We start from the raw sequence: 16,040 nt of genomic DNA, 5'->3' as shown, positions 1-16,040 counted from the left end.
GAGGAACATTACCAGTCACCGGCAACCAACCAGAAAAGGCCCCTTTTATTCCCACTTGCTGCCTCCTGCCTGTCAGCCATTCCTCTATGTATTCCAGTGTCTTTCCTGAAACACCATAGGATTTTATCTTGTTAAGCAGCCTCATGTTGTGCCTTATCAAATGCCTTCTAAGTAAATCCACTGCCTCTCCTTTGTCCACCCTGCTTGTTACCTCCTTGAAGAACTCTTAACAAATTTGTCCGGTAAGACTTCCCTTGACAGAAACTATGCTGACTTTGACATTTTATCATTAGTCTCCAAGTACCCCGAAACCTCATCCTTAATACTGTAATAGACTCCAACACTTTCCCAACCACTGAGGTTAAGCTAACTAGCCTATAATTTAATTTCCTTTCTTTTGCCTTACTCCCTTCTTAAAGAGTAGAGTGACATTTGCAATCTTCCAGTTCTCCAGAGCCATGCCAGAATCAAATAATTTTTGAAAGATCGTAACCAATGCATCTGCTATCTCTTCAGCAACCTCTCTCAGGACTCTAGGATATAGTCCAATTGGTCCAGGTGACTTATCCATCTTAAGGTCTTTGAATTTGCCTAGCACATTTTCCTTTTTAATAACAGTGGCACTCTCTCCGCTCCCTGACACTCACAGACCTCTGGCACACTGCTAGTGTCTTCCACAGTGAAGACAGATACAAAGTACCCATTAAGTTCATCTGCCATTTCTTTGTCCCCCATTACTATCTCAGCAGCATCATTTTCTAGTGGTCCAATATCAACTAACTGAAAAAACTTTTGGTATCCTGCTTTATATTATTCACTAGTTTGCCCTCATTTCATCTTCTCCTTCTTATGGCTATTTTAGTTGCCTTTTGTTGGATTTTAAAAGTTTTCCAATCATCCAACCTTCCACTCACTTTTGCTACATTATATACCCTTTCCTTGGCTTTTATGAAGTCCGTAACTTCCTTTGTCAGCGGCAATTGCTTACCACCAACATTTGAGAACTTCTTTCTCTATGCCTTGTGAACTATTCCCAGAAACTTCTTCAGTCATCCCTGCCAGTATCGTCCTGTAATCCACCTGGGCAATCTTCTCTCTTGTGCCTCTGTAATTGCCTTTATTCCATTGCAATACTGATACATTTAAGTTAATGCTTCTCCCTCTCCGATTGCAGTTTGAGTTCAATCATATTATCCTCACTATCTCCTAAGGGTTCCTTTACATTAAGTTCCCTCATAAGATCTGGGTTACTACACAATACCAAATCTAAGATAGCCTTTCCATGAGAAGGCTCAAGAACAAGCTGCTCTAAAAAGCCATCTTGTAGGCATTCAACAAATTCCCTGTTTTGGGATCTGACACCAACCTGATTTTCCCAATCCCCTTGAACATTGAAGTACCCCATTACAATTGTGTCATTACCCTTATTACATGTCTTTTCCAGCTCCCCTTGCAATCTTGACCCCACATCTTGGCTAGTATTTGAAGGCCTATATATTATTCCCATTATGGTTTCTTTTACCTGCAATTTCTTAACTACACCCACAAAGGTTCCACATTCTCTGACCCTATGTCACCTTTTTCTAAAGATGTAATTTCATCTCTTACCAACAAAGCCACATCATCTCCTCTGCCTTCCTGCCTGTCCTTTTGATACACAGTATATCCTTTGATGTTAAGCTCCCAGCTATGGCCTTCTTTCAGCCATGACTCAGTGATGTCCACAGCATCATTCCGACCAATCTCTAATTGTGCCATGAGTTCATCCACCTTATTCCGAATGCTACACACATTTAAATACAGCACCTTCAGTCCTGCATGCTTCGGCCTTTTGTATTTTGCCTCTGTGGTACAATTTAACTCTTTGCTCTGTCTGTATTTGTACCCAATCATTGGCTTGTCCTTCCTTACATTCATGTTACACCCATCATCGACTTGTAAACCTGCTGACTTATTCTGAGCTCTATCAGACTGCTTCCCATCCCCCTGCCATATTAGTTTAAACCACCCCCAACAGCTCTGGTAAATCTGCCCACAAGAATATTGGTGCCCCTCAGATTCAAGTGCAACCCGTCTCTTTTTTACAGGTCTACCTGCCCCAGAAGAGATCCTAATTATCCAGAAATCTAAGTCCCTGCCCCTTGCCCCAATTCTTCAGCCACACATTTGTCTGCCACCTGATTCTATTCCTATCCTCACAGTCGTGTGGCATAGGCAGCAATCCCGAGATTACTTCCCTTGAGGTCCTGCATCTCAGCTTCCTTCCTAACTCCCTGTATTCTTTTTTCAGGAACTCCTTTTTTCATCCTATGTCATTGGTATTAATATGTATCACGACTTCTGGCTGCTCACCCTCCCTTTTCAGAATATTGTGGGCATGTCCAGAAACATCATGGACCCTGGCACCTGGGGGGGGGGAACTACCATCTTTTTTCCTTTTCATGTCCACAGTATCGGCTATCTGTGCCCCCTTACTACAGAGTCCCCTATTACTGCTGCCATTCTCTTCAGTTCCCTACCCTTCTGAGCCACAGGCCCAGACTCGGTGCCAGAGGCACGGCTGCTATTACTTCCTCCAGGTAAATTGTCATTCCCCCCTCCCCCCCCCCATACAGTACTCAAACTGGAGTACTTATTGTTGAGGGGGATGGCCACAGGGGTGCTCTTCACTGTCTGATGTCCCCCCTTCACCCTCCTGACAGTCACCCATTTATCTATCTCCTGTAGCCTTGGGGTAACTGCCTCCCTGTAGCTCCTGTCTATCACTGCATCACTTTCCCTAATAAGCTGAAGGTTGTCAAACTGCAGCTCCAGTTCCCTAACACGGTCTTGAAGGAGCTGCATCTCAATGCACCTGGCACATATGTGGCCATGAGGGAGTACTTCACCCTTGAATGCTGCTTGATTTGACGTCATTGGTTGATTCTGAGGTTTGCAAAATTTCTGCTCCTTGTTTGAAATTCTAATACCCAGGTAAATATGCTAAAGACCATGAAACTCTGTTTTGCCTCAGAATACAGGTATTGATCATCAAATCATGTCCAAATTGCCCTGTGCACATTATTGGTTTATATCTATGTTCACATCAACTATGCAAACAACAGGAATTCTGCAGATGCTGGAAGTTAAAGCAACACACATCAAAGTTGCTGGTGAACGCAGCAGGCCAGGCAGCATCTCTAGGAAGAAGTCTTGACGAAGGGTCTCGGCCTGAAACGTCGACTGTACCTCTTCCTAGAGATGCTGCCTGGCCTGCTGCGTTCACCAGCAACTTTGATGTGTGTTGCTTCACATCAACTATGCTCAGTCCACATTCAAACCCATGTTCTTTTGAAATTTTTCTTCTAAAAGTGGAGGGTGTTGTCAGAGAATAAGTTCCAACTTCAGTAGTAGATCAACACACATCAAAGTTGCTGGTGAATGCAGCAGGCCAGGCAGCATCTGTAGGAAGAAGTACAGTCGACGTTTCGGGCCAAGACCCTTCGTCAGGACTAACTGAAGGAAGAGCTAGTAAGAGATTTGAAAGGGGGAGGGGGAGATCCAGAATGATAGGAGAAGACAGGAGAGGGAGGGATGGAGCCAAGAGCTGGGCAGGTGACCTCTACCTTGCCGAGGCACAGTGACAACTCGCGGATACTTCCTCTTATTTACCCCTCGATCGTGACCCCACTAAGGAGCACCAGGCCATTGTCTCCCACACCATCACCGACCTTATCCGCTCAGGGGATATCCCATCCACTGCTACCAACCTTATAGTTCCCACACCTCGCACTTGCCGTTTCTACCCCCTACCCAAGATCCACAAACCTGCCTGTCCTGGCAGACCTATTGTCTCAGCTTGCTCCTGCCCCACTGAACTCGTTTCTGCATACCTCGACACGGTTTTATCCCCCCTTGTTCAATCCCTTCCTACCTATGTTCGTGACACTTCTCATGCTCTTAAACTTTTCAATGATTTTAAGTTCCCTGGCCCCCACCGCTTTATTTTCACCATGGATGTCCAGTCCCTATATAGTTCCATCCCCCAACAGGAAGGTCTCAAGCTCTCCGCTTCTTTTTGGATTCCAGACCTAACCAGTTCCCCTCTACCACCACTCTGCTCTGTCTAGCGGAATTAGTCCTTACTCTTAATAATTTCTCCTTTGGCTCCTCCCACTTCCTCCAAACTAAAAGTGTAGCTATGGGCACCCATATGGGCCCTAGCTACGCCTGCCTTTTTGTTGGCCTTGTGGAACAATCTATGTTCCAAACCTATTCTGGTATCTGCCCCCCACTTTTCCTTCGCTACATCGACGACTGCATTGGCGCTGCTTCCTGCACGCATGCAGAGCTCGTTGACTTCATTAACTTTGCCTCCAACTTTCACCCTGCTCTCAAGTTTACCTGGTCCCATTTCCAACACCTCCCTCCCTTTTCTAGATCTTTCTGTCTCTATCTCTGGAGACAGCTTATCTACTGATGTCTACTATAAGCCTACTGACTCTCACAGCTATCTGGACTATTCCTCTTCTCACCCTGTCTCTTGCAAAAATGCCATCCCCTTCTCGCAATTCCTCCGTCTCCGCCGCATCTGCTCTCAGAATGAGGCATTTCATTCCAGGACGAGGGAGATGTCCTCCTTTTTTAAAGAAAGGGGCTTCCTCTCCTCCACCATCAACTCTGCTCTCAAATGCATCTCCCCCATTTCACGCACATCTGCTCTCACTCCATCCTCCCACCACCCCACTAGGAATAGGGTTCCCCTGATCCTCACCTACCACCCCACCAGCCTCCGGGTCCAACATATTATTCTCCGTGACTTCCGCCACCTCCAACGGGATCCCACCACTAAGCACATCTTTCCCTCCGCCCCCCCCCCCCGCTTTCCGCAGGGATTGCTCCCTACGCAACTCCCTTGTCCATTCGTCCCCCCCATCCCTCCCCACTGATCTCCCTCCTGGCACTTATCATTGTAAGCGGAACAAGTGCTACACATGCCCTTACGCTTCCTCCCTTACCACCTTTCAGGGCCCCAGCCAGTCCTTCCAGGTGAGGCAACACTTCACCTGTGAGTCGGCTGGGGTGATATACTGCGTCCGGTGCTCCCGATGTGGCCTTCTATATATTGGCGAGACCTGACGCAGACTGGGAGATCGTTTTGCTGAACACCTACGCTCTGTCCGCCAGAGAAAGCAGGATCTCCCAGTGGCCACACATTTTAATTCTACATCCCATTCCCATTCTGATATGTCTATCCACGGCCTCCTCTACACTCATGTTGGAGGAACAACACCTTATATTCCGTCTGGGTAGCCTCCAACCTGATGGCATGAACATTGAGTTCTTTAACTTCCGCTAATGCCCCACCTCCCCCTCATACCCCATCTGTCATTTATTTATATACACACATTCTTTCTCTCTCTCTCCCTTTTCTCCTTCTGTCCCTCTGACTATACCCCTTGCCCATCCTCTGGGTCCCGTCCCCCCCTTTTCCTTCTCCCTGGGCCTCCTGTCCCATGATCCTCTCATATCCCCTTTGCCAATCACCTGTCCAGCTCTTGGCTCCATCCCTCCCCCTCCTGTCTTCTCCTATCATTTTGGATCTCCTGCTCCCCCTCCCACTTTCAAATCTCTTACTAACTCTTCCTTCAGTTAGTCCTGACGAAGGGTCTCGGCCTGAAACGTCAACTGTACCTCTTCCTACAGATGCTGCCTGGCCTGCTGCGTTCATCAGCAACTTTGATGTGTGTTGCTTGAATTTCCAGCATCTGCAGAATTCCTCGTGTTTACGTTCAGTAGTAGATGCAAGTTTTAAGCATATATAGTAAGATTACTTTTCACTTGCCCTTTCAAAGCTTACAGTACATTTTTGCTACAGGACAAAACATTACCTTGCAAAATTTAACTGGCCTAATTAATTTCATAATTTTTATTAACTGTGTTTCCATTGTAGACAAGTTAAGAGATGTTAATTCTAATGAACTGATCCAATACCTGATGCCCAGTATTATCACAGTATTATCCCAGTGTTGGATGTAATGTAACTAGATACATACTAAACCACCTTTAGCTATGCTTTGATTGTATATGTTATATACCATTAAAATATGGTCAGATGAAAATACTGAAGTTTCAGGTAAAGTGACCTGTTTAAGTATATTGACTAAAATCACCATTTGGATGTCATTACATTTAAACTAAATGAGCAAGATTAGTTCTTCTGTTTGCAAATGTTGTATTTTTGCAGATATATTATCTGCAGTTTCATTAACCATCTTTATCCATTTTGTTTATTTTGGAATATTTGTATAATTATTTTGATCAATGCCTCCTGAATCTGTTCTTTAGTTGTTAATAACTTTAATAGCTAATGGCAAATAATGACTATAAGTGTGATAAATTAGTCATCTTCCAAAATCTGGCTCTTTGTGCATTTTATGCTTATATCTAGCTTGTATTTTTAATCCAGTTGATGAGTCCATTGTCACTGTCAATTTCTTTAACGCTTTTTCTTAACCTGAGGCTGCACAGTAGGGTAGTGGTTAGTGTAATGCATTACACCAACAATCAATTCCCACCACTGTCTGTTAGGAGTTCATACATTCTCTTTGTGACTGTGTGGGTTTTTTCTGGGTGCTCTGGTTTTCTCCCAAATTCCAGAGACATATGGTTAGGGTTATTCAGTTGTGGGCATGCTGTTAGTGCCACTGTTAGCACATGCATAGCAGCACTTGAGGCTGCCCTCAGCCCAATCCTCAGACTATAGTCGTTAGTGCAAAATTAAGCATTTCATTGTATGTTTCAATGTACATGTCACCAATAAAGCGCATCTTAAACCTAGTATATTAATTTCTATTTGCCATATCTGAACATAAACAGTTTAGCAAGAAAGCTGAAATAAAAACAGAATGCTGGAAATATTCAATACATCAGGCAACATCTGTAAAAGAAAAAGCAGAGTTAGTGTTTTGTGCAATAACTTTTCACTTGCACTTCAGTAGAAATATGTTTATTTAATAGAGACAAAATAATAATTTTCAAATTGGTTCCCTCCATTTAAGTTTCCTCTACATAAATCTACAAAACAATTCCCTCTATGATGACTTAAGATGGTATTTTATTAGAGAAGTTTGTTTTGTGTCATGTTGTATAATGTAGGTGATCATGGTCATTCTGTGACCATGATTGTTCTTGGCAAATTTAATTGCCATTGTTCAAGACAGGTGACCTCAACTATTATCAATTCACCTTCCCCAAGAGTGACCTGCCGGTTAGCAGAAGGAAGGAGTGCCTTGCACCTCCTTTGGTAGAGACGTATCTCCACTCTGCCACTCTATTAGGGAAGTGATAAAATAATTAATATTTTGAAATGCCAATTTAAAAGTGGTCTTTAGACTATCTGACCCAAATTGCCATTATACGTTTTTAATACTTTTTACATGTTTGTAGATTAACTTTCATTGAAATTCACCTTTAAAATTTTGTTCAGGCAATTGTACTCTGCTTTCGACTGCATTTTACCAAAGACAATATCACCAATAATACTGCAGCAGCAACAGTACGCCAAGTGGTTACAGTTGTCTTTGAGAGAATGGATGCTGAAGATGAGCAACATAAAGGTTGGTTAATATATTAATTGATTATAACTCCCGTTTGTGAGTAATAGTTTTTCACCAGACAAAATACACTGTTTAGATATGAGAATGGACAAAACAAACTTTTGATCAAACAGGACTCTACACTCTTCTGAAAGATGATTACTGAATGGATCGCCTTATTTTTTTTTTATAGAACATAGAACACTCCAGCACAGTACTCTGTATGAAGCCATGGGAAATGGGTATGATTTTAAATGAGTACTTGTCTGTATCTGCTTTGGAGAAGTATATTGAAGGTAGTGAGTTCAAGGCAGAGGACAGTTATAAACGTGTATATCAATGCTCTGATCAGGGTTGTGAAACTACCTGGGATCTGATCAGGTGTATCCTAACATGTGTTGGGAAGCAAGGAAAGAGATTGCTGGATCCTGACATAGAGTTTTGTAATTTGTTAGCAACAGGTAAGGTATTGAAACACTTGAAAATAGTTAATTTTGTGAATTTAGAAGATCAACGGGGTAAGCCAGGGAACTGCAAACCAGTGAGCCTTGAGTCAGTGGTAGGAAAGTTATTGGACAGATTTGTCTATGCTTGGAAACATGGGGATTAATTTATGAATAGTCAGCATGACTTTGTGTGTAAATCATGTCTTACGGGTTTGATTAAGATTTTGAAGAGGTGACCAAGAGGATAGATAACAGCAAGTGGGTGGACCATACTTACATGGCCCCAGGGTTGACATGTCTAAACCAGAGAGCATGAATTTAAGGTAAGAAGTATTAAGTTCAATGAAGATATGTGGGGCAATTTTGTTTTTACACTGAGTGGGGAATCCCCACAATGCAGTCTGAGTGGGGTTTGAGGCATAAGATGATAAGCATTCAAGAGTCTCTTAGAAGGTACATGAAAGTGTAGGAAGTTGAAGGATATGGACACTGTGTGTGCAAAAGGGATGTTTAATTGGATATTTGATTACTAATTTAGCCCGGCACAACATCATTGAGTAGAAGAGCTGGGCTGTTGTGGAACTCGACTTAGTTTATTACTGTCACGTGTACAGAGATACAGTGAGAAGCTTGTCTTGCATACTGTTCAAACAGATCAGATCATTATACAGTGACTTGAGGTAAAAAATGTAACAGTTACAGAGAAAGTACAATGCTGGTAACCAATAAGGTGCAAGATGATTATGTGGTATATTGTGAGGCTGAGTCCAACATATCTTACCAGGGAACTATTTAACAACCTTATAACAGCAGGATAGAAACTGTCCTTGAGCTTGGTGGTATGTGTTTTCAGGCTTTTGTATCTTCTCCCCGATGGGAGGGAGGAGGAGAGAGAACATCCAAGGGTGGTTGGGTTTTTGATTATGCTGGCTGCTTTACTGAGACAGCAAGGAGTATAGACAGAGTCCATAGGAGGCGAGCCGGTTCCGGTGATGTACTCAGCTGTACTGTCAACTCTGCAGTTTCTTGCAGTCACATGCAGAGATGTTGCCATACCAAGGCGTTATGCATCCAAATAGGATGATTTGTGTGGTGCATCAATAAAAATTGGTAAGGGTTGATGGGAACATGCCAATTTTCTTCAGCCTCCTGGAGAAGTGGGAGGCATTGGTGAGCTTTCTTGGCTGTGACATGTACATGGTTGAATCAGGATAAGCTCTTGGTGATGTTCACTGCTCCTCCAAGAGGACCACACCCTTGTCATGGTTTGGAGGCTTACGTGCCTCAGTGACCTGGAGAGCTATGTTGACTGGAGTCAGAGCTTTATGTTTTGGCTCTTGGTAGGGTCACCCATGCTAACCCTGTCAAAGGGGTAAAAACCAAACTAAGGGTGGTCCACTGGTCCTCCGGGTTTGGGGTTTCAACTCAGGGCTAACAACCCTGACTGGTCAAAAGAAATTGTTATGGAAACAGCAATGAAGAATACTTCTATATTGGTGTGTGTCAGCATGGACAGACAATAATGGAGGACTTTCATTGCTGCCCTAAAAGCCAGCGGCATAACAGGCAGTAAGTAAATGGTCACTCCTGGGAACTCGAAGCTTTCAACCCTCTTTCAACATCAGCACTGTACAGTTGTGCAGAATGTTAGGCCACACTAGGTATTGTGTGCAGTTCTGATCACTATACTACAGGAAATATGTGATTAAGCTAGAGAAGATGCAGAACAGATACACAAGGATGTTGCTTGTATTAAAATGAGAGATCACAAAAATAGGCAGGGACTGTTTCCCCTGGAGCAAAACTGACAGATGATGTGGAAGTGTCTGAAGTTCTGAGAGGTATAATAGGGCAGATAACTGACAGATGATGTAGAAGTGTTTGAAGTTCTGAGAGGTATAGGTAGCCTGACTCTTTCTCCCCATGGTAGCAGGACTGAAGAGCGTAGGTATATGCTGAGAGAGAGGAAATCTGAAGGGTAAATATTTCACACACAGTAGGTGGCATCTGGAACAAGCTGCTAGAAGAGATGCTAGAACAATAGTAACAACATTTAAGAGGCAACTTTGCAGGTACTTCAATGAACAAGGCAGTTAAATATGAAATTAATGCAGGTGTGGGATTTGCATAGATCGGCATGATGGTTCGCAGAGATACACGTAGTGAGTCAAAGAGCCTGTTTCTATTTTGCAGAACTCTCTGACATTGAGTTCCACCTTTTTAAAATTGCATCACATTATTCTGGTTAATTTTCATCTTGTGTTTGTTCATGATAATCCACTAAACTTTGTTTACATAACATTTGTTTACATTTTCCCATAATATCTGGGATTTGAAAAAGTCAAACTTTAAGTCTTACAAATGAAAGTTAATCAAGCTTTATACACTTTTGAAGTAACACTTGGGGCATTACCTTGCCCAAAGAATAAATAATAATAGTTCTCACCTTAATTTTTACATCCCTTCAAGTAAGAATTGAGCACAAATATTGTCCTCAAATTGTTCTCTTGTAAACCCCAGCTGTTGACATCGATAGATCTCAAAAGAAGGAACAAAAATATTTAGTGAAAACTTTAACAAGTTATTGATTTATTGTCAGAATTTTGAAGGTGTCCAATTATTTTTAATTGTTGGTTGCCTGTCAGTGGCTGTATTAATCCAGTCATAGTGGGTGAGCCATCAATCCAGGTATGTCACATTGAGAGGTCATTACTGTAAATGAAGGCAAGCTGTCTGGCTTCTTCCCCTTTCTTTCCAGTCCTGATGAAGGGTCTAGGCCCAAAGCATCGACTGTTTGTTCCTTTCCATAGTTACTGCCTGACCTGCTGAGTTCCTCCACCACTTTGTATGTATTCCCTCAAATGAAGACAAATAATTATTTACAATTATTTGCTTTTAGATATCAGAAAGTAGTTGAATTTGTTACATAGCTGTTTAACTTTAGGAAAATTCCCTTCTGATCATTTAGGAGAAGAGATTTGTGAAGGAAAATCAGGTACTTCTATTTTCCAAATCTATGCCCAGAATGAAGTTTAGGATCAAATAGTAATGTCCCTTTAATAGGAAAACTTAACATTACTTTTTTTTTACTCCTTTTGAAAAGGTGTGTTCATGTGTTTGTAAGTAAAGTGCAATTACATACCCAAATTCACCAAGCAGCAGTTTAAAAATTGCCTGCTCCTGATCTGTGTCGACACACCCTAGTATGCTGGCTGAAAAACTTATTCCATGGTGTCAGTGAAATGTCCATTTCTTCATCTACCATAGTCAAAAGTCTGTTGTTTTGATTCCTTTGTTGGCTATTTGTAACTGATAGGCCATCTTTCAACCCTAACACTGCAGCATGAACTAGGTGCTTTGCATTTCACAGCTAGGGAGGATACTCTTAATTCCTGGTGCCTCTCTACATCGCCGTCAACAGTCACCTCAGTTGAGGCACACCCCCTTGGAGCCGGTGGAACTCTGTCAGCTCAAAGTTGCCCAGCAAGTTGTATCTTTCATCGTGGCTCTCTTGTTCTTTGTCCTTTATTGAACTAAACTCCCACTTCTTGAACTGAATCGAAGCTATTTGATCAGTAGACCGATCTGTTCAGCTAGTTAACATTCTCACCTGATATCTGTGCCTTTCACGTTTGCTGCTGTGTCGCTGTTCTGCCTGACCATTCCTGCCAGGAGAACATTGTTAATTAAACTGTTACAGCATTTTTTAAGCATCATTTGATTTAATACCAAAATCAGTCCTTGTATATTGCTTTTGCAAGTCGAATCATGATGCTCCTAACCAGTATATTTTGCCAGATTTTTTTTTCATTGCTCTGTATGTTAATTTAACGGAAGGAAGATCTCAGTGAGAAAGCTTTGTGTCCTTATTGTCCATAATCTTACATTCATACCGTGGGGAAATAGGCCCTTTAGTCCAACTAGTCCATGCTAACCAAGCTAGTCCTATTTGCCTGCATTGGAGCATATCCCCAAGTCAAGTCAAGTCAACTCAAGTCAAATCAAGTCAAATTTATTTATAAAGCACATTTAAAAACAACCCATGTTGACCAAAGTGCTGTACAAACCATAACAGGCAACTAAAATCACAAATACAATAAACACAGATATAAACAACAAGGCACACAGCTTATAGGCACAAAATAAACAACACATGGGCCTAGGCACAAGCCAAAAATCAGCCGCATCAGGAAGATTCAAAAGCTAATGAATAAAGGTAAGTTGTAAGCTTGGACTTAAGAGTCAAGGGAGGGGAATGCTGTTCCACAGTCTATGGGCTACAACAGTAAAGGCGCAGTCACCCCTGAACTTAAATTTAGATCGCGGGACACCCAGGAACCCCAAGTCAACGGACCTGAAGGACCTGGAAGTAGAATAAAGGGTTAGAGGGTCTGCGATATAGGAGGGGGCCAGCCCATTTAGGTCTTTATAAACAAACAGGAGAACCTTAAAATCAATCCTAAACCGTCCTGGTAGCCAGTGGAGAGAGGCCAGGATAGGAGAAATATGGTCCCTCTTCCGGGCACCTGTCAGGGGCCTGGCTGCGGCGTTCTGGACCAGTTGCAGGCGGGACAGGGACGACTGACTAATCCCAGTATACAGGGAGTTGGAGTAGTCCAAGTGGGAGGATATAAGGGGGTGGATGACTTTCTCGAGATCTTTGAAAGAGAGAAATGACTTGATTTTGGCAATGGTACGAAGTTGGAAAAAACTGGCTTTTACTACTGCATTAACTTGCTTGTCAAATTTAAAGGCGGAATCAAATATCACACCAAGGTTTTTGACATGGGGTTTGACAAGGGTGGACAAGTTACCAAGACTGTTGATAGTCACTTTGATGGAGTCAGGGGGGCCAAATAAGACAACTTCAGACTTGCCTTCGTTCAGCTGTAGAAAGTTTTGTGCCATCCAACACTTTAGTCATAGTCATACTTTATTGATCCCGGGGGAAATTGGTTTTCATTACAGTTACACCATAAATAATAAATAGTAATAAAACCATAAATAGTTAAATAGTAATATGTAAATTATGCCAAGAAATAAGTCTGGGACCAGCCTTTTGGCTCAGGGTGCCTGACCCTCCAAGGGAGGAGTTGTAAAGTTTGATGGCCACAGGCAGGAATGACTTCCTATGACGCTCTGTGCTGCATCTCGGTGGAATGAGTCTCTGGCTGAATGTACTCCTGTGCCCAACCAGTACATTACGTAGTGGATGGGAGACATTGACCAAGATGGCATGCAACTTAGACAGCATCCTCTTTTCAGACACCACCGTCAGAGAGTCCAGTTCCTTACCCACAACATCACTGGTCTTACAAATGAGTTTGTTGATTCTGTTGGTGTCTGCTACCCTCAGCTCGCTGCCCCAGCACACAACAGCAAACATGATAGCACTGGCCACCACAGACTTGTAGAACATCCTCAGCATCGTCTGGCAGATGTTAAAGGACCTCAGTCTCCTCAGGAAATAGAGACGGCTCTGACCCTTCTTGTAGACAGCCTCAGTGTTCTTTGACCAGTCCAGTTTATTGTCAATTCGTAACCCCAGGTATCTGTAATCCTCCACCATGTCCACACTGACCCCCTGGTCCTCAAGGCAGTTCATGAGGCTGACTAGGTTTGACTGGTGGTTTGGTTTCAAGGGGAGATAAAGCTGTGTGTTGTCAGCATAACAATGGAAGGAAATGTGAAATGAAATGAAATATCTTTATTGTCATTGCATAGTACAGTTGTCATGCACAAATACAGCGAAAAAGAGTTTGCAACTCTCATACTCAGTGCTATAAAACAACAAATAAAATAAATAAACAATAGATAAAATCAAGTAACCAGCCAGTACAAGCAATGTCCAGCAGTACAAAAGCACAACTCAGACGCATGATGGCCATAAAACCAGTATTAAAGCAGCAATATAATAAATTTATGGATGATGCTTGATCGATTGGTTCAGAGCAATTATAGCTCTGGGGCAAAAGCTATTTTTCAGCCTGGAAGTGCAGGCATAGAGAATCTTATAACGTCTGCCAGATGGAAGAAGTTCAAACGGATGATTGCATGGGTGTGTATTGTCCTTACAGATGCTTGTAGCTTTCCTTAGGCAGCGAGAGCTGTAGGTGTCCTTCAGGGCTGGGAGCTGTGTCCCGATGATCAGTGCGCTAGAGACGACCCGCTGAAGTGCTTTCCTATCAGCTGCTGTACAACTGAAATATGACACAGAGATGCAGTATGTTAAGATGCTCTCTATGGTGCAGCGGTAAAAGGTCACCAGCATCTGTTCAGGTAGACCAGCTTTCTTCAGCGTCCTGAGGAAAAACAAGCATTGCTGTGCTTTCTTAACTATTGTTGTGGTGTTAGTGGACCTTGTAAGGTCTTCTGAGATATGTATTCCCAGAAACCTGGAACTGGACACTCTCTCCACTATGTCTCCGTTAATGTAGACTGGAACGTAGTTGTCATCCCGTGACTTTCCTTAGTCTTTGCTGTATTAAGAGACAGGTTGTTCTCTGAGTTTTTGAATGAATTGGCCGAGGAGAAGCATGTATATAGAGAAAAATGGGACTTAGGATGGAACCTTGTGGGACCCCGCAGGAGAAACTAGCTGGAGAAGAGGAAAATTTGGCCCGTTTCCCTCGTCTTTCTTTTCCATGTGTCTGTCTACATGTCTATTAATCATAATTATACTCACCAGTACCACTCTATCTGGCAACATGTTCCATATATCCACTACGGTCTTGCCCTCAGATCCCCTGGAGCCCTGACCCAATTTCACTTTAAACTTATGCCCTCTAGTTTACATTCCCTATCACAGGAAAAAGACTGATCTTGTTCACCTTATCTATGCTCCTCATGATTTTATAAACCTCTAAGACAGGGATTCCCAACCTGATGTCAACAGACACCTTGTTAATGGTATTGGCCCATGGCATAAAAAAGGTAGGGAACGCTGGCTCAAAGATTACCCCTCAAATGCCAACGTTCCCTCTAATTTTCACGGACCAGCAAATTTTTACTCTCTCTGAAAACTGTGAGGCACTTTAAATGTTTTTTTTAATATGCATGCTAGGAATATTTAGAATGAAAAATCACATTTTTGATTTTATTTATTAATTGAAGTGTAAAATGAAATGCAGTACAACAAAGAAAATCTTCCACATTTTGTAAACTATTAAACGTATATGGTGTCGATGTTCAGCATACTGGTGGTTTATGAACAATCAGTTACCAACTTCCATTCCATGTTTATTGTTACAATTTGTAACAGTGTTATAACTTGAAGCACTGACAACGTAAAATACATTGAAGCTCTGAAATGTTTCAAACTAAAGGTTGTAATACATTTATTATTTAGAAAATTTATGGATTATATTAATGAACACATAATTACAGGGTATTTCATAATTATATTAAGATAGGTTTCAAAATTGTATTGGCATAATTTCAAAATTATATTAACATTATGTAAAAGAAAATCCCAGCTGCGCAGCAACAAAGGTCATGTGTGCAGGAGCATTTCATTTACTAGATGGCCGCACATCAGCGCAGCTTAGAAGGAACAGTCACCACCACCTACATTCTGGGGAAGAAACAGCCAAAACTATTCAGCCTGAAGCATTCGGTTAGCATAATCCTCTACAGTGCCAGTGATCACTAGTCAGGGTTCAGCTCCCACCACTGTCAGGAATTTGTACCTTCTCTCCGTGACTGCATGGGTATCCTTCGTGTGTTCCGGTTTCCTTGCACATGAGATGGAGTTAGTGAGTTGTGGGCATGCTATGTTGGCACCAGAAGTATGGCAACACTTGTACATGTATCAAATAAAGCTAATTTTAAAATCTTCAATAAATTGTTTCTTTCTGCATTATGACATTTGGTAGCAGCTCACACCAAAATTAACAACTTGTTCCCTAAAAGAAGATGAAATGAAGCAGTAGACAGTGAACTGAGATGCTTTGCCGATAAGGTTCAGATCCTTTAAAATGAATAAATACGAAAAAGTAATCATGGAGAGAGAAACAGC

At 42.2% G+C, this 16,040-nt stretch overlaps 1 protein-coding gene across 7 annotated transcripts in view; it reads left to right on the top strand.

Annotated features, from left to right (window-relative positions):
* Positions 1 to 16,040, top strand: part of mon2 (MON2 homolog, regulator of endosome-to-Golgi trafficking) — a 165,089-nt gene that overhangs the window by 55,534 nt on the left and 93,515 nt on the right. For all 7 annotated transcript variants that reach the window (XM_072268246.1, XM_072268241.1, XM_072268242.1 and 4 more), the window contains one exon: positions 7,469 to 7,598. In XM_072268246.1, coding sequence (XP_072124347.1) covers positions 7,469 to 7,598 — 130 coding nt within the window. The remainder of the gene's footprint in view (positions 1 to 7,468; positions 7,599 to 16,040) is intronic.

This window comes from Mobula birostris, chromosome 9, assembly GCF_030028105.1.
Source record: "Mobula birostris isolate sMobBir1 chromosome 9, sMobBir1.hap1, whole genome shotgun sequence".
NCBI lineage: Eukaryota > Metazoa > Chordata > Chondrichthyes > Myliobatiformes > Myliobatidae > Mobula > Mobula birostris.
Note: the sequence above shows the minus strand (reverse complement) of the source record. Positions and strands in the feature narration are given on the sequence as shown.